Raw genomic sequence first — 19,293 nt, 5'->3', positions numbered from 1 at the left:
AGGTTCTGTTCCAGCCTTGCTAGCCTGGAAATCCCTGAAGTAAGAAGTTTTCATAATAATTTCTATTCAGTATTAAGAAACCCTGGGCAGGAAATAATGTAATAAAGCAAGCTTGCAAATCTAGCCAGTTATAAATAACTTTTTCTGTTTTCCAAAGGGCATGTCTGCAGTTCAAACACAAGAAGTTCTAAGAATCCGAGGAAAACAAAGTTGCCCTTCACATAGATACTAATGTGGGGCTCAATCTGGGACTTGTGTTGTCACTGCTCAGCTGAGGAAAGTTCTGGATCAGATCCATCATTTTGACTGGGTTCAAAATCCCATTTTACAATCAGGATGAAGAGCTGCTCTACTCTTTAAATTATTGTGGAGAGAACAAGCTTGAACCTATACAGCAAACTGGATCTGGGCTGATGTCTGTGACACAGGCATTTGCAGCACCTGACAAAGTGGTATCTGCCCTTCAGACCACCAACACCGTAAGATGGCAGTTTGCAGCCCCAGCATTTTTCTGACACAGCCTGCCAACATTATCCTGTGACAGGCAGTCTTGCACAGCACCAAGGCACTATGCAGGATTCCCACAGGTTCCCAGGAATTTAGTTGCAACTACACCATAATCCAACTACAAATGAATATCATAAGATGATTTTCACAATGGCAAGGCAACTTGTAACTGTGGTGGTAACAGCAGGCCCAGTGATGTGCAATCTATGTACCTGTTTGGCACTTGAGCCAAACATACCTTGCAACTGTTCAGGCAGTGGAAACAAACTTCAATTACTGATCAGCAGCCAAATCGTTAAATACAATCACTGATATGACATCTTTAAGATACACCTTACGATATGTGGAACGTGACTGGGCAGCTCAGTGATTTGTTGCTGCTTGTTGCCTTACCTATCACTGTTTCACTGGAATCAATTTGCAGATCCTGCTTTATATGTGTCCCATCAGCAGAGCACTCTCAGCTAGCCAGAGCTCTCTGCTATTACTATTTTTAAACCAAGATCAAGACTCTTGCATGCATTACTGAAATGCTTGCTTTTCTCCAAAAGGATCATACCTATTGTCTGGACAGCTTTGCATTTCCATGGGAAAGATCTGTCAACTTTTGAAGAAGATTAAAATACTGCACCAGAAGGTGACTGCAAAGGCCATTATAAGACAAAATTCATCAAGGCAGCTTTCCCTCAGCTTCCTTGTAGCAATGTGCTTGAGAAACCAAGAGTAAATTCAATGAAGTCTGCCCTCTGGACTTATTGTTGTCTCCTAGATCATGAAACATTAACTTGTAAAGGCATTTAATTGGCACCCGTGACACATTTTATTTGACTGTGATCCTTTGTCAGCTTGGTGACTTCATGACACATTTGAAATGGTTACTCAGACCTCTCTTCTGTTAAGTGTACAGGCTTCTTTTGTTGGCAGGAGTCTGTCCTCTGTCGGCTGGATCAACAGGGATCCAGCTGCAGCTCTTTGTGTGTGCCAGCACAGACTTTCTGGTGCTTCAGGCAATCACATAATCTGTGTTACCAAGGAACAGACATCACTCACAGTTCAAATACTTGAGAGAGGCTACATGTTCCCAAGTCACTGATGAAACCACTTAGTTTATGTGGTATTCCAACCCGCTGCTCAGTGTGTAAGAGGACTGCATGCAGGGTCTATGAGACATCCCATGTCTATGGGATGACAAAGGAAACTAGCTAAAATGCCTGCAGCCTCCTTGTCCTGGGTCTTCACAGTAACTGGAACTCTTGCCAACATCTTCAGTGAGAAGCACACATCTGTTTTGCTGGGGACTCTTGAAATTGCCCAGCCAGTGAAGACACCTTGCCATCTTCATACAGCACTAAACCCTCTGCACCACTCTACACAACTTCAGCTTTTAGCTGTGCTAAGGAAATATATGGACAGAGATAACTTCCTAGTAACTTTAGAAGAACCCTCAGAAGTCTCCAAGCTGCTCTTTTGAATTTCTTATTTTTGCTAAACCTCCAAATTACAATGTTCCTCCCTCCCTCCCTGCCACCCCAGCAAAGGGAGGTGCTCTAAGTACTGCTGGTCAAAGATATATGCACAGTAGAAAAAGGTGGTCTGCTTGAGATTACCAGCACGTATTATTTCTGCTAGAACAAAGTATCTCTGCAGTGGTGCCAATCTCTGTTGGACCATAAAGTGGAAAACTGATAGCTCAGGGCAGGAGAGTGGAGTTCTAATAATGCAAATGAAGATTTTTTCACAAACACACAGAGAAACATTTCCTTGCCGCTCACTGCCACAGAAATGTTGTTATCTGGCATGATGATAGCAATTTAAACATATCGATATTACTCTTATGAATCATTAGGTTCTCTATCCCACTCCTGTCAGTGTGCTGGAAGGATGTCATGCTGGGGGAAAAGCAACTTGTTTCGTCTCAGAAAAACTGATACTCATCAACAAGAAAACAAAACTAAGATTTGCTCTCAACAAAACATGAGGTAGATGAGGATAGAGTGTAATAGACAAAACATTCAAACAGCACTTCAGCTGTTCAGCCTGGCACAGTTCAAAAGCACCTGACCATAAGAAATTAAGAATTCAGTATTTTCTGAAGTGTTATCTCCACAGAAGATATCTATGTTTCTATGGACTATTTAAAAAAAAGAAAAAAAAAGGGGAAAAAAATTAATTTTGAGCATTTAGGCCTAGGAGCTTGATGCAGATATCATAAACTTAAAAACCTTTATAATTGTAACATCAAAAGGCCTGTCTAAACTGAAAGACAACTTAGAAGTGACCCTTAGGAGATCCTGCTATAATGCCTTCTAGGTGTCTGAGGAAAAATGGACTCCTAAATTGCCTCCTCTTGCCTAAATAATACACTTATTATTACAATTTTTGTGTTTTTCTTCTGGTGTTTCTACAGCTCAGGAAAAAAACCAAACAAACTCAAGCAAACAGCTACAAACAGGAGCCAGAAATAGCTGAACTACATGAAACAGAAATCCCAGCACTAAGTAAGTACCTAGATTTTTTTCCCCAAATGCTTTCCATTTTTTTTTTTAAACCTGGCTGCTGTCATAGTCTTGGCAGAAAAAAAGATTATTACTGGAAGCTGTCAAGGGGGATTGAATGCCTCTAAAAATGAATACAGGCTGGTGGAAACACAAATGATGCCTGTTTGTAGAGAATTAATGGAACAAAGACCATTCATTTCTACACTTTGTCATCAAATAGGCAAATGACAGGCACTTTCTGTCCTCTTGTGTGAATGTAAGACAGCAATACACGTAATACAGGTAAAAATTTCCTTCTGCAAGTTACTGTCTCAGAGTTTTCACAGTTAGATAACATGTCAATGTGCAGAAAAAAGGCATCTTGTAAAAAGCAGAACATGGTCCCCAGTGTTACCAGTACTAAGTATAAAGAGAACAGTCTCTAATATCAGAGCAATGAATGTTGCAGGGCCATTTTCTTCCAGGGCTTCACATTTTCTTCCTGGCCTTCTCCTTTCTCAAAACTGGAGTTGACTTGAAAGGTCTGAGGAAGACATGAAAAGGAATCAGATCCCAAGCTAAGGAATGACTAGAAGCAGTCACGGGCCCAGGTGTAAATTCCTGCAGCTATGCCCTAAGTGCATCCCATTTGGATAGTTGAGGTCTAAGGCAGTTTCATGAGTCTTCAAGAGCCTGCTGAGGTGACCACCTAACCTTATTTTACCTGTCTCAAGCAGGTTTACTATGCTAATGAGCAATATCCACATACCAAACACATGGTGTTAAGTGACAGTATTATCCTGATCAGCTCTGATTTTGGGTTGAGCTGGAAACTGGAGAGGATGCATGCAGCAACACTACATATATGGAAAGGAGAAATTCTCCTTCTTGAAGTCATGATACTAAGGAAATATTGCACAGTCTATTTAAAGTAGAGCAGATTTTTTTTACTCTTCTGACATTATGCACCAGTTTGTGTAGCCTGTCTCTCTGATGAAAAAAATTAGAAGCACACATACACATATATAGCCATTTAAGTACTGGTGTAAACAGAATCAGAGAATAGAATTATGGAATAATTTGGTTTGGAAGGAACCTTTAAAGGTCATTTAGTTCAACCCCACTGCCATGGGTAGGACAGAGAATCAAGAAAAGACTCCAAGATCATCAAGTCCAACTTTTGACGAACTAGAGGTAACTAAAGAAACTAATCTTGTTAGCTGTCTTGAACTAACTGTGCAGCTTAGCTTAAAAAAGTGTTAGGAATCAACAAATCAGAAATTTTTAGCTACCTCTAGTAGTATTTGAAAATAGATCTGTAAAAAACTGTTTAATATGTCATAAATAGTAGACATTAAGATAATCATTTCTGGAACGCAGCTCTCTGCAACCAACAACCTGTAAAATTAAAATAATGTAATGGAGAATGATGGGCAGTTTTGTGAGAAGAAACAAAAGGCTGTTTTCCATCCTAAACAGCATTTCTTTAGTAACAAACTTACTTAACAGCGTTCTTACAAATTACCAGCTTTTTAGTCATTGGATCTAATCTTGGAGTTAGACCTATTATATGATTCCTTCTGTTATTCCACCATATATATGAAATACTTTTATGGTCTTTAATAAAAACAACACCAATAATAGTAATGACACTCATGCAATTAGGATTAGATCTGGTTTTTCAAACCATGAGCATTCAGTTACGTTTTCTCTCCTCTGTCCAGTTACAGACGGGAGTGACAGAATGCCTTTGGTGGCTGCCTGACAACCAGCCAGGGTCAACCCACCCCACTGCAACTTTGTAACCCAAAGTGCTGTATGCAGAATAGCCTCAAAAACCCGGAAAAGGATTTAATTTAATTGATTTTGGAAACAGGGAAAATTAAACTAGAAATTTGAAGTTTTAAACATGTTGTGCTCTGCATACCTATTAATTCTATCCACAAAGACATTTCCCAATGTGGAACATTAAAACACTGTTTCTCTTTAGGTGCATTTTATTAACTTCAGCATGGTGGTTCAGGCTAGTTATAATATACCAGTGGCCCATACTATAACCTGAGGTATGCTCAAAACAAGACCCAAAAATTACATCTGAGAAGTAATCTATATTTCTTCTAAAATAGGAGGAAGTGGAAGGGACCCAAATAACACAGATAACCATACAGAAAGGAATTTAAAATACTTAGGAGGAACAAGACAATTAGAAGGAAGTAAAAGACATTACATACAAAGCTTTTTTTGAAAAATTCCGTTGTTCAGTCTGTGTCACTATGGATTTAAGAGTAAAACTACAGAAAGAAAAAATACTTAGAAGTTAATGCCCATTAATTTTTTAGGTGTTTAACACAAAGAACAAAGGCAAGATATTAACCATCTCTTCATGGAAGAGAAATTTATGTTTATATATGTTTATTTATGTTTTATGGAGAGAGGCAAGATGCATGCAGCTTGCATGATTCCTGAACTACAACAGTCATATGTACTGCCCTATGCCATGAAGTATATCTGAATATGCTACTGCATAACTTCTCCAGTATGCTATCTCTGTAAATAAAATTTAAACATCTTTTTAAGAATCTCTAACCATACTCTTTGTTGAATCAAAGATTCAGGGATACAGCTTATTCTACTCACAAAATTGGCTTTGCTTGTCCTGCTTACAATCAGAAGTCTCTTCTGACTTTAACAGGTGGCCAGTACGCAAAACAAAGTCTTCAGCTCAAAAAGTAATAATTAAACAAAAACTCATGTCACTAAGGTACTGGTAAATCTAAACCTTCAAACAATATGAAAAATGAAGGGATAAAAATGAGAGAAGGATCTTCTAATTTCCAAATACCGCACCTCTTTAACAAATGTGTACTTACCAATGACAGTGAAAACCATCATCTTTAAATCTGGAGTGAGCACCAAGGCACGCAAAAGGCAATACAACCAACCCTTCATTTCTGCCATTAATAACCTGAAGAACAGCTTGTGAGTGCACAACAGGCCATGGGCTGACCCAAATCTTGCACACTAAGAACTATATCCCTGTGGTTAGTTAAGAAAATTGACACTGTTGTTTGAACCACTGGGAAAAATGCTCTATGTCTATGTAAGCATACACTGATCTTCACTCTTACTAATTCTTGTATTCATTCGTTCATTCATGGCTGGGCTTCGCGAACGAAGATTTGGGAAGGGCTCTACCCACATTTGCTACAAGCACGGTGGTGGCTAAAGAGGCCAATACGAGACAGACAAAGACAAGTCCGGTTGCAATTAATTCTTGTACAGACTGTAACTGAATAGACATAATTATATGTTTCATAAAATGCTCTATCTGAACAACACTCAATTCCTTCTTTATTGCCATAACACTTGGATCAATGTAAGCCAGTAGGATGGTAAACTTAAAGACGCTTTCAGTAGTTTTACTCTGAGCAATTCAGAAAATATATCTCTTTATCTCCAATGTAGAGCAATTACTGCAGAGAACATTTTGTCATAGAATCATAGAATATGCTGAGTTGGAAGACACCCACAAGAATCATCAAGCCAACTGTTGGCCCTGTGCAGGGTACCCCAAGAGTCATACCATGTGTCTCAGAGCATTGTTCAAAAGCATCTTAAACTTTGTCAGACTTGATGCTGTGGCCACTTCCCTGGGGAGCCCATTCAAATGCTCAGCCACACCCTGGGTGAAAAACGTTTTCCTGATATCCAACCTAAACGTCCCTGACTCAGCTTCATGCTGTTTCCTTGTTTTCTGTCACTGGTCACCACAGAGAAGAGATCAGTGCCTGTGTGGTGGGTTCACCTTGGCTGAACACCGGGTGGCCACCCAGCTGCTCTATCCCTTCCCCTTCCCAGCCGGACAAGGGAGAGACTAAGGTAGGAAAAGAAAACAACCACAAAACGTGGGTTGCGATAAGGCAGTTTATATTTATGCAAAAAAGAAAGCAAAAGCAGCGTGTGTGCGCACAAAGCAGAAGCTCGCAGTTAATCTCTGCTTCCCATAAGCAGCGATGGTCAGCCACTTCTCTGAGAAGCAGGGCTCCAGCACAGCAGGTAGCCATCAGAGACAATGGATGCCTCTGGTCCTGCTCCTTGCCTCAGCTTTTATATCTGGGTTGATGTCATATGGTCTGGAATATCCCCTTGGTCAGTGTGGGTCAGCTGGCCTACTTGTGTCCCCTCCCACTGAAGAAGGAATGTTACAGTGCTGTACTCAGCAGCAGCCAAAACATAGGTGTGTTATCAACACTCCTCTAGCTGCCAATACAGAGCACAGCACTGTGAGGGTTACTACGGGGAAATAAATTCTGGCTCAGTTAGACCCACTGCAGCCTGCCCCTCTGCTTCCCCTCACAAGGAACTTGTAGACTGCAGTGAGGTCTCCCCTCAGTCTTCTCTTCTCCAGGCTGAACACACCAAGTGACCTCAGCCACTCCTCATATGGCTTCCCCTCAAGGCCCTTCACCTTTATTGCCCTCCTTCGGACACTCTAAGAGCTCAATATCTTTCCTATATTGTGGTGCCCCAAACTGCACACAGTGTTCAAGGTGAGGACACCCCAGTGCAGAGCAGAGCGGGACAATCCCCTCCCTCGACCGGCTTGCGATGCTTTGCCTGGTGCCCCCCAGGACATGATTGGTCCTCCTGGCTGCCAGGGCAGTGCTGACTCATATTCAACTTGCCATCAACCAGGATGGCCAGGTCTCTTTCCACAGCACTGCTTTCCACCCTCTCATTCCCCACCCTGCACGTACATCCTGGGTTGCACCGTCTCAGGTGCAGAATCTGGCACTTGCCCTTAAAACTTAAACTACAGAAGAAACATACTTCACTTTTTAATCTTCAGATCTTTACACTGATATACACCCTAGGAGATTTCATTTTTTGCAGTTGTGACAAATCATGCCTTCATATTATTACAGTTGTCTGCTGCGCTGCCCCAAATGTTGCTGAACTCCCAGGATCATATGAACTCTCACAAACTACTGAGATATGTGATTGTTATGTTTACAGTGTGTCAACATTCTTAAGTAAGTAGTAGCTTGCAGCTACTATTGCAAATGGATAATTTCTAACATAATATTTTTTCTTCTCTGAAGTTCACATGCATTCACCATGCTTATAGAAGTAAGTTTATTCAAACAAATGTTACAGATGAAGAATTCTCCACTTATTCTTCCATAATACTGGAGTTTCCCATTCTTCTAAAAGAACTTTTATAGAAGGCCATGGAAGACCATTGCTTTTAAGGAGGTTTCACCATTTATTATGGCAAATTCCATACAGTTTACCTTTATGGACTGCTTATGTAGTATTAGCTATTGTGATTATAGATAGTAAAGCAGTTGCTGTCCTAAAGTATATAGGTAGGGTAAATCTAGTTATGGACTTTCTAAAGCAGTACCTCTGCTGTCACGAAAAGATGGCTGGTAAACAGGGACACACTGAGATAAGAATACTTTGAATTGCTTTAAATTTAACATGCACCAAAATACAAAATTTTTCACTGTGAGGAATACAGCATGAGCATTTATATTTTAATTTTTTGGGTCATCCTAAAAAATGATGCAGTAATTGTAAATATATGGTAAAAGTTCATAAAGAAATTGAATGCTGAAGAACATGGAAAATATATAGTTGTGTTAATGCATTAAAATTATTCTACCATTTTATGGTATATAATGAAAGGGTTGGTTTAAGTGAAATTCTTCAGGGACACTAGTGCTAATTTTTCTGTTCTCCAGCCACAGAGACAATTAAGAAATAACATTAGTTGTAATAGTGCAGCTAACTTCAACCTTCCAAGAAGTAAGAATTGTCATGGGAAATCAAATGAGTTTGTTTCAGTAGTGGATGATTATGAACTCTAAGGGAAGGTTTTCTTGAAAAAAGTACGCTTTGTATTTGGATCAAAACAGAAATCAGCCTGACAGAGGTTGAATTCTCTGTTTCTAATTTCTAGGCCATTATATGCAAAAAACTTTGAATCTTTTTTTCTATCCAGATTCCTATGCTTCTGGTTAAGTTTTTAAAATGTTTAAAAGCTCAAAATAAGACTGAAATTTGTCTGTCTCATTAGGCAATCTAGAATTTTGAGAAACGTGCACTCAGCTGACATCAAGAGGTCTAGGTGATTGCCTTTTTTAGATCACAAATGAGATTAGCCTAGTAACTGCTTACTCTGTTTCATTTACTGCAGGACTGCTTCTGGCTCAGAATAGGAAATCAGAGAGAAAAGAAACAGGAAGAAAAGCTTCTAGAGGAACATGAAGTGGCTCAAAATTCACTAGAAAGCCAACAACACATCGAGTCTACACAGATTTCAAAGAGACTGAGCACTATGAATTTACACTCAACTGTTTTTGAGATTTAGGTGTGTTCAGTAATTAACAAAGATGGCATGAAAGTCCTCCCCTGCATCAACCTGTAGCATACATACAGTTCAGAAGACTAAAGTCTGATGTAGGTAGGTTCAAAACAGTAGCAATATATCAATAAAAGCACAAACATAATATAAAAACAAATTAGGATGTGAATAAATTGGTTGAATGACCAATAGATCTCCATGCAGTGTGAAGTGAAGGGTGAGAAAGTCCCCATCTCCCACTTTTAACAAACAGGGATGCTGAGGTCCAAGGAGATGTAGCAGCTTGCTTAGTCTTACAGGAGGAGTGGCAGTTTTTCTACTTTAGTATCCCATCTACTGCCATGTAGTTTGTGACTCACAGGGAGCAATAATCCTCAAAGATAATGTAACTTGATAGACTTGAAAAACTTTGGTGTATCCAGATTAAAAGCTACATCATTATTTTCTTTTGGTGCTTCAAATGAGATCTGCTACTGCAGCTAACTATACAGTAGAGTTCAAAAACTGATAACATAATCCTTTAAAAGAACCCTAAGGAAACAACATAAAGTGTGAAAATAACGTTTGGAATTGTACACCTCAACCAAAAAAATGGTACAAGAAATCAGTTTAAGAGAATGGAAACAGATGATTAAAATTGAGTCCCTAAAATGACATAAATATGGAGGACAGGGAGTGAGCCATGTGAGAGAGATCTGAGGAAAGTCGTCAGGTGTTAGGGTAGGGTTTCTCTCCTTACTTGGCACAAGCCACTGATGCACATGTCCAGGGATTCAGTGTAGCACCGGGTCCCATCCAGAACCTTTGGTGCCAGCTCCACAACCAGAGCCATTCCTCTGGCCTGGCACTTCAGTGAGCACGGGTTGTCAGGGTCATTAGAGACAGGAAGCCACTCATAAAACTGTCCCTGATATTTGACGTCGTTGTGAGCAGAGCACTGCTGAGCGCGGAAATCACCTGCTTCTGGTGGACAATCCTGCAGAAAAGAGAGAAGAGAAAATCAGCTGGTCTATTCAGGACAGCCACTTCCAGTATCATGCACCACACTGGGCTCCACAGCTGCTAGATATAGAGAGTTTCTGTTTAGACAAAGAAGAGTGATTGAAATAGTTACATCTACACATAATTCAACTGGATAATTGCACTTTTCTTTCTTCTTTCTGCAAAAGAATTGAAAGAACATCAAGACCATGTGTCAATGGGAAATAACAAGTGCACTGTACGTGCACTGTACCAGAGCCCTGTCGTTAAGCAAAAGAGGGTCGCAATGCTCTTGCCAGATCTCATTCCACTTGTGTACATATGTGGAGAAGTGTGTGTGTACAGCCACTCTCTTCTAGCCAGATTTTCCTCTTTGTTTGTAGACAAAGAAAAAAGAACTACACAATTTATCTGTTTCTTTATCTAAGCTCTCCTTGCTAGCCTTTTTTTTTTGCTTCAGTGACTTAAATCACCTGGTACAAAAACAAGAAAAATTTGATACATATTTGCATTTCTTTAACCTAGGATTTCATAACTCACATAATTATTTTATATTATTTTACTGAGAAATATTATTTAATATTATTTTACTGAGAAAACCTTAGAAAAGTCCCTTTTTTAATCCTCTGGGAGATTTGTAAGACATAACCCTAATCCTGAACCCAGTATACCTGATATAAAAATCAAAGACCATTGATACTATTTAAAGTCCCTTGTAACTGAGAATGTGAGGCTCTCCTTACCCGCATATACTTTCTTGCTACCATTTAACACTGAAAAACACGAGACAGCTTCAAAATCATGAGTCTTTAGGCAAAATAAACATGAGTTCCTTTTATTTCCTTTCCAGTGTTTGATTCTTGAAGAATAATATTTCACGTTTTCCTGTGCAAGCAACCTTATAGGCTAGAAATTCACTGAGTTTTTTAGAAATAACCTGAATTTCTCATGTAATTACAGGAATACAGGAACTAAGCTTTAGGAAAAACTTTACACATCATGAGAGCTGAGGCAAAACCAGAGCAAATGTTGGTAATATGACTGTTTCAGATTATTAAGGTCCCATAGTCCTCTACCTTACTGCCGTAAGAAAATCTGGTCCTCGATGAACCAGATTAAAAAATGAACTCTTGTTACATACCCTTTGCTTGAGAACTACAACATGTTGATTATAGTCTTGGTAGGAAAGGATTTTGATGTATACACAACCACATAACTAGACGATATCCTTATAAGATGTCTGTATTCTCTGTTCGCCCTCAAACCATTTCATCCTATTAGAGCATGATTAATGACAACCTTATTCACAGACTTCTTAGCTTCCCAGCTAGGAAAGTCTTATTGCTGTTGATGAAAAACACATCTTTTTAGGTTTAAATGATCACCTAAGTTTCTTACACCTTCATTTTCTAACACTTTTCTGCACATTTTAAAAAGGGCCGATTGTTACAGCTTTCAGTATGAAAGACATGGAAGCTGCATGACATTAAAGGATTGGTTTTTAGTATTAAGATCTAAAATAAAACTTGTCTTAAAAAACAAGTCTCCACTAAAAGGAAGTCAGCACAATCTTGGCTAGAAATTCGTCATTTTTAAGCCCTTGGCTTAACAAGTTTAGCCATTCTGGCCTCTCATTCACTGTTGCAATATGGTTATGGCCATTTTCTTTCAATGTTGAATAATCTTGGATCACACCACTCCAAACATTTCTTGTCGTGATCTATCCACACATACAAGCCATGGCCTTAGCCAGAGATCATCTAAATTGCTTTGTACCAAGTGAGCAAATTTTCAATTAACTGACTTTGTATTTGAGTCTAATTCAGCCAAAAAGTGAAGGGTTAAAGCCCAGTCAAAAGTTTTGCTGTCTAAGTTGTTGTAGCTTTAGTTAAATGGGAAGGATTTTTAGTGAATTTTTTCATACCACCACATAATTTGGAATGTGGGGGACTGTCCCCTGTCTGAGCTGGACTGGGGAAGACTGTCCCAAGCATCTTGGAAAGGTGGGTCCCCCAAGTGAAGCATCCTGGGAACTTGGGAGATAGGAGACAAAAAGTCAGGTGTGCAATGGTTCACTCTCTTTGTACCTGGTTTTTGCTCGCTGGAACACCATGGACTCTTGGAGCCTTTGTCCGAGGACCACCCTGCCTGAGCTGTGGTGTTTTCTGCCTCAGCTGCAGCTGTATTTCGCATCACACCAAGGTCACCCTGCCCCAGCTGAGCTGTCCTGGCACAACTAGCCACCGCCGACAACTCAGGGATTCCCCTCTCAGGAGCTGCACAAAAATCTGCCACTGCATGGCCCGAAACCACCGGGTCCAAACAGTGCACCTGGTCAGTCCTGCCCTGCAATTGTCACTCCATATACTTTGCTACATTGGAACCTACGTCATCACCTTGGCCGCACAGAATTTTCTTTAGTATGAAATATCCTTCCAGGTTTTGGTTTAACTTAGAGAGGAGGAAGTTAGCTGGGTAATATTTTCTGCTATTGTTATTTATTTATTTATTTATTTCAGTTTTTAGTACAAAAATAACAAAAATTGTTATTTTTCCTTCTTCACTCAGACTCCTTGTAATTTGTACCTTGTCTCTACTGGGGCAGAAGGAAATTTATAAAAAAAAAGAGAGTTCATCTCATTAGAGGTCTCACCTCCTGAACATATTGTCATTAAACCAAGACTATTTAAGGCAATAGTCTTCCTGTTACAAGAGGTTCAGTGGATTAAGACATAAGAGAAAAAAGGATTTTGGGTTAAATCTAGCTCCAGAAAAATACATATCAAAGAGCAAACACACAGAGCTCATTTTTCCTTTTTGAAAGTGGAGGTTGAAAGTTCAAGCTTGTAACTGGTATTTTACTGCTGAAGACTTACACAGCAGGTTTTTCTATTAATATATTATGGATGATCAAAGAAAAAGTAAAATGTTGGAAGTATTTCAATTTGATTTTAAAATCTTGAGAAAAACTGAGAGGCAATCATGGCCTTTTTGTGATCTGGGCAAGCTTTTGATATAGGACAAAGTTTGGACAGTGAAGGGAGCAGTCAAATATATGCAAAATTCATTATTTCTCTATAGCTGGTTAATTAGAGAAAAAGTAGTCTTTATGTTCTGCCCTTACACAGAGTATGAACAACAATACAGTTACAGTTTGACCCGAGATCTGGATTAGCTCTATTTTCAAAGAGCAAAGATGAACACTGTGGCCTCATTTCCTGCCACAAAGTCTTCTGGTGCATACTCTTCTCTGAATTTGTCTGTCTGTAAATGAGTACAATCAGGTCTATTTTTTGGCAAAGGCTTGTTGTGGAGATTCAAGACAACTCTCTTGTTTGGTTTAAGCTTGGTTCTACCTTTGGAACTTTCTGGCTTGGAACAGCTTTATTTTTACAAAGAGAGAAAGGCCCAGTAAAGCACACAACATAGAGTTTATAATCCTGCTTTGTACAGTACTCAATACTGCGTTGTGTTGGATTTTACTTTTAAGTCAAAGAAATAAAAAATGTACAGTCAACATAACAAGTTTTCAGGACACGGCAGGTGACCAGGACGGATGTCAAATACCTCCAGTCTTTGACACTGTAATCAAAATAAAACAATGAACTTATGTTTAAAAAAGTTTTCGTGCGAAACTGGAAGCAATTCAAAGAATACATGCAAGCAGTCAGAAACATAGATATGTATACTTATATTGGCATGCAGATGTGAAAAACGGTTACAGCCTGGCACACTACTTTTCTCTAGCTGAAATCCTGAATCCTAAATGTACCTGAAGGCCTTGGAGATCTCTTCCTCAGGAAGGATCTTTCAATCTACTTAAGAAAGCACATCTTGCATCTACACACATAACCTGTACAACATTTTTTTAATACCAAAATAGACAGTTTTAAGAAAATTAGTGGTCTGAATATTATCCTCTACATCTGCCAGCAAGCACTGCTTCACTAGCCTGAGAGAAGTCGCGTATTCCTTCAGCTAAGGGCCAGATTCTGGAAGCTATGTAACAGCGTGCACCTTGTCTGTCTGCACAACAGATTGACAGACACTTTGAGACAGCCAGAAGTCATGGGCCAAGTCAGTGTAGCAGTGAACCCAAGGTAGCACATCTATGCATTAATTACGTAGTTCTGTGAAGTATTTTGCTAATGACATCTACATGCCTGTGTTTGGCTTGGAGCATGTGGCAGCCCTGTTATCTGGCCACAAAAGCTCTACAGTCCTGCTTCAGGTTACTACAGTTTTGGTGCTATATTCACATCCTACCAGTTTTGTTTTCTTTTGGAAATTATCTGTGGGCCCTTGCAGATACAAGGAACTGCTACCATTGCACTCCCTGGAAGAATCAGAAAGAACTAATAAACTTGAAAGTCTTATCTAAGTCCATTTATCTTCAAGCTTCCTATTCATTAAGACTTTTTAGGGAAGAAAAATTCCAGTGAATAGGAAACAACTTTTCCTCTTTTAAATCTGTGGGTCCTACATGGCTCTTTCATGACCTTTAGCTTATGAACACTCATGAGATACTGCTGAAACACTGAGCCTGTGATGGATACCTATAAACTCCATTCATCCTGTCAGATCAAGATTTCCTCTACTGCAATGAAAATATGTATCATTTTAAAGGTGATCAAAAACCCCTTTGATGTATGAAACTCATTTTAAAATAAACATAGGAGTTTCATCCTCATCTCTTAGGCACCTAATGCTGACACCAAGCCATATTATTATGGGTTCATTTTCTTCTTCCTCACATCAGGGTTTCTTTTTTAACTTGACCTCCTATTTTATCCTATATTTAAATCATAAAGTCCATGGAGTTTTGCCACGTTGGAATTCCATTCAAAACAATTTGTATTAATCAACAATCCAGTGGAAAAGATAAGATGAATCCCAGATGTCCCTTGAGGGTGATAGATCAGATTTCATGGGACAAAAGAGGGTCAGGCTTTTTAAAGTTTACTTAGTGAGTGAAATGTAGAAGATTGTTGTCTAAGCTGGGATACATGGAAAAAGTTGAGGAACTTTAAAACAGTTTGCAATATATGTGCTTGTATATTTCCAGAGGCCTAGAATGATTTACTATACCTGGAGTATTTCCTCTGAGCAAAAAATGACTAATAACTGGACGCTGTGCAGCATCTGACAGAACAGCTTATTGAACCAGTTCCATGGAGTACTCATGGTGTTTCAACTGCTCTGATTTCCCTACTGAGAAAGAAAGACTGAGGTCCTCAAGTAGAGACTTGTCTAAGACTAAATAAGAACTTTAGATGAAAGCACAGAGACTTAGGAGATCTAGGGACTTAACAGAACCTCCATTCAGCCTTGAAGCCTTGTTGAGTGCCCTGTTTGAATTAAGTTTCTTGCAGAGTTTCCAACAGTTTAGTCTCATGAACTGAGAAATAGCTTAGGATCATACTTAACTGCTTAGATTGAACAGGGCTTATACTATAGCTTTCTCTGACAACCCCAAGATATTGCAGTATCTGACAGAGAGAAGCATAAGAAAAATAATAGGAATAAGTGGGAAATATAAGAAAATGTTCAACTCTATGTCAAATAAACAGAGTGGAGATAAGGGCTAAAACAGTCAGCAAAGTATAAATGCGTATTTCCATTAACATCTCTCATTAGAAATATTTATAAAATAAATTTTTCACCAAAAAAGCACCTTTTTTAAAAGTTTGTTCCCCTTTTTGGTAAATAATTCAATATGCAGTTTTTCCATGTAATTTTAATCTTTTTTGTTGTTCATCTCTTTTAAATATTAAAGTGAAGTGTTTAAATTACAGTAACTTTTATTTCCGTTTAAAAAACTTCCAAATATTTAAGTCAGAAAGTAATACTAGTACATAATATTAGAGTACACTTTCCTAAAGACATCAAGGGTTCTGTATTATCAGATGAAAATCAACTGTTCAAATTAAAAAAAAAAAAAATCAGAAATACCAAATTTAAGTCTATGAATTACCCAGAGTATCGAATAGTCACAAAATGTCACTGTAATGAAAGGAATTCAGTTTGTTTGGTCTACAAAGGTTCTTTATAAATTAACACTGAATGGCAGCAATGGTTGGGGTATTTTTGGGTTTTGTTTGGGGTTTTTTGTTTTGGTTTTTGGGTTTGTTTTGGGTCTTGGAGTTTCTTCTATTTTTCAATAGTCAGAGATCCACAATTCTGCTTCCTGAGAAGACAGCAAATCCAGAAGTCCAAGCTTCTATAATTTGCAAGATACTACAAGGACTTATTTCCAAGTATGAAGAAATAATTTCTAGATGACACACACAGAGGTTTTAAAATGCATCCAATCAGAAATAAGACAGTAGTTATTAAAATCCAGCAGTTTGAAGAACAGACCGTAGTCAAAATAAACGATCTGACGAAATTCCACTTAAAAAGTGAACTGACATTAAATAAATCACGTGTTAGTAAGGAGATATGTGTAGTGCCTATAATTTTTTTTAATTATTGTTTTACCGCAAAATGTGAACTGGGAGGTTTGATTGCAAAAGACTTCACATGGCATTTCTAGTCACCACTGGGTAGAAAAATTAAATCCTGCTAATCATTCTTGTGCTCTGAAAAAATCTACTTGGTGATGATGCTTCTCATACACATAAGCCAATGCTTCTGAGACTTAATGCACTTATATGGAAGTTAAGGTTTGACACTTTACAACAGGCTGGGATTTAGTGTGTGGAAAGAATATAGTGTTATTCTGTGGAAAGTAAGATGAGCAATATCAGTGCTGCTGTATACAAAATGCAGCATGAGCTGATAAAAAACAGAGATGGAAGCAGATTGTCTTAATGCAAGCCAAAAAATGGGGGATGTCATTACAGTTGGTACTTCAGCCAAGTGAAGAAAGTGAGGCATATATAAAAAGAGTTGCAGGTGGTGTCTACAAGTTTTAGTTCTGTGATTTATGGGGTCTACCATCTACAGATTTTATCCTAGGCTTAATGGAACTGCTCTAAACTTTGTTGAAAGCACTAGTAATGTTCTGCAGCTTCACTGTCAGCCTCATGCCTCTTGTTTTTTGGGGTTTTTTTGAGTCTGATTCAGAAAGCAGTGCAGTGAAAGAAAAAACACCAGGAAAAATAAAAATGTTTTCAATCACAATAAGAAGTTTCATAATTGAGGAGAATGAAGAGAGAATGCATGCAGACAATACATAGTCCAACAAACATCTTTCAGAGATATTTTCATGTAAATGGAGGGAAAAGAAAGAAAAACATAGCATAGGGACAGAAGGACTGAAAATGAGAAATGACAAATGAGATGACATGACAGCCTGGTACAGTATCTGAAAAGAACCTGGCAACTAAGAATGCACCTAGAAGAAGGAACAAAGAGTGTGCTAGATTGGAAAAAAAAGAAAAAAGAAAAAGAATGAGTAAAAAATTCCTACTCAGAGTTTGGAAATATTTTTGTTTATTTTGCTTAATGTTTAGTATAATAACCCAAACAGATGCAAAAACATGTTTTCATTACATTCAGACCAGTTTTCTAAAGAAAAACAAATGACTCTCTTTCTCCCTCCCACAACTATATTCTAAAATGGCTGAGAACATGCTTCGAGTAAGTATGAATAGAAAGAAGAAAAAAACCAGATGAATTCAAGCCTAAATCATCTTCAGATTCTCTCATTCCTTTTTTTACTATCTACACATTTGGCTTCATACCCAAAATCTTTCCAGTTGCTGATCATTAACAGGCAATGCAAGTGGCAAACATACTGGCCTGGATTTGTTCATTTAAGAACTGCTCAGAAACCTTACAGACAACAGTATCAATCTCTCTTATAGACTACATTATGCAAAATGGTTCAGCACCCCTAGAATAATTAATATAGATCACTGGAAAAACACGCATGCCACTCTTTCCCCTTGCCTCTCTTTATCTAATTTTTTCCCTTCTGTAATTTAATTTCAGGATGAATTAAAATCAGCTGTAGCAAAATTTTGTAAATGGTAGTGCCTATAAAATGTGTTCATTGCCAGATTTCAAGAAGTATTCTTCTCATTCTCCAGTTTTCACATTTGAAATAGTTTGCTTTTAGTATATGTGACTACCCATCCTTTCCTGCAAGAGCACAATCATAAAAGTCAATAATGACAGTTTCTGTTAGTTCACAGAAAGACAGCTCGCAAAAAATAAAAAGACTCGTTATTTTATGAACAATACCATTATTCCTCAAGTTATGTACAAGCTAATGGTAATGGAAACTTGTATTTCAGGACTCACTGATTTTTACAAGAATCAAAGAAATTTCGCAGGAATTTTCAATGATACACAACAGCTAGCTTCACTTGCAGCGGCAGAATGGGGGATTTGCTCTCATTTTCCTTTTAAGCAAAGACTGTCATCTAACAGATGAAAATGTAAGTCTTGAGCCTGGAATTTCCATCCTCTGGATTTTCAGACTCTTTGTAGATGAAATCTTAGCAGGCAAAACCTGAGTTAACAAAAATATACACAATATTGTGGGCCTTTTCTAGTGCAGAATTCCACTAATGAATTGTTTCCAAGATGCACCTTGTGTGTATGTATCCTTGGATTTTGGAGACAAAATAGTAAACTTCATTGAAGACAAAGCATATAATTTAATTTATTTTTTTTTACTATTCTGAAAGAGACAAATAGTATTTCAGGGTCACAGCTAAACAACTCAGTAACAGAAGGGATTTTAGAAGAGAGATGCAAGTCTGGGGTTCTCTGGATTTATACTGGTGCAGCACAAGGCATTTCTAAGTTCCCAGCCCCAGACACATGTTGCTGTGGACTACCATGGCTGTACCACAAGTTCATGGTCCCAATGTCCTTCCAGTGCCTGATATTCTGAATACTGGTGGACAGTGCCCAGGATTAGGAAAGACTATAAATAGAAGAGCATAACATCTGAATCAAAGAAAGACTCAACATACTTTAAAAATAGAAAATACTGTCCTCCCA

The 19,293-nt window shown here is 38.4% G+C and overlaps 1 protein-coding gene across 5 annotated transcripts in view; it reads right to left on the bottom strand.

Moving 5' to 3' along the window:
- ADAMTSL1 (ADAMTS like 1) overlaps positions 1-19,293 on the bottom strand; it is a 398,738-nt gene that overhangs the window by 154,465 nt on the left and 224,980 nt on the right. For 4 of the 5 annotated variants that reach the window (XM_032676082.1, XM_032676083.1, XM_032676085.1 and 1 more), the window contains one exon: positions 10,094-10,330. In XM_032676082.1, the coding sequence (XP_032531973.1) occupies positions 10,094-10,330 (237 nt within the window). The remainder of the gene's footprint in view (positions 1-10,093; positions 10,331-19,293) is intronic. The other variant, XM_032676086.1, reaches the window with a different exon arrangement.

This window comes from Chiroxiphia lanceolata, chromosome Z (assembly GCF_009829145.1).
Source record: "Chiroxiphia lanceolata isolate bChiLan1 chromosome Z, bChiLan1.pri, whole genome shotgun sequence".
NCBI classification, from domain to species: domain Eukaryota; kingdom Metazoa; phylum Chordata; class Aves; order Passeriformes; family Pipridae; genus Chiroxiphia; species Chiroxiphia lanceolata.
This window is presented reverse-complemented; position numbering and strand designations above follow the sequence as displayed.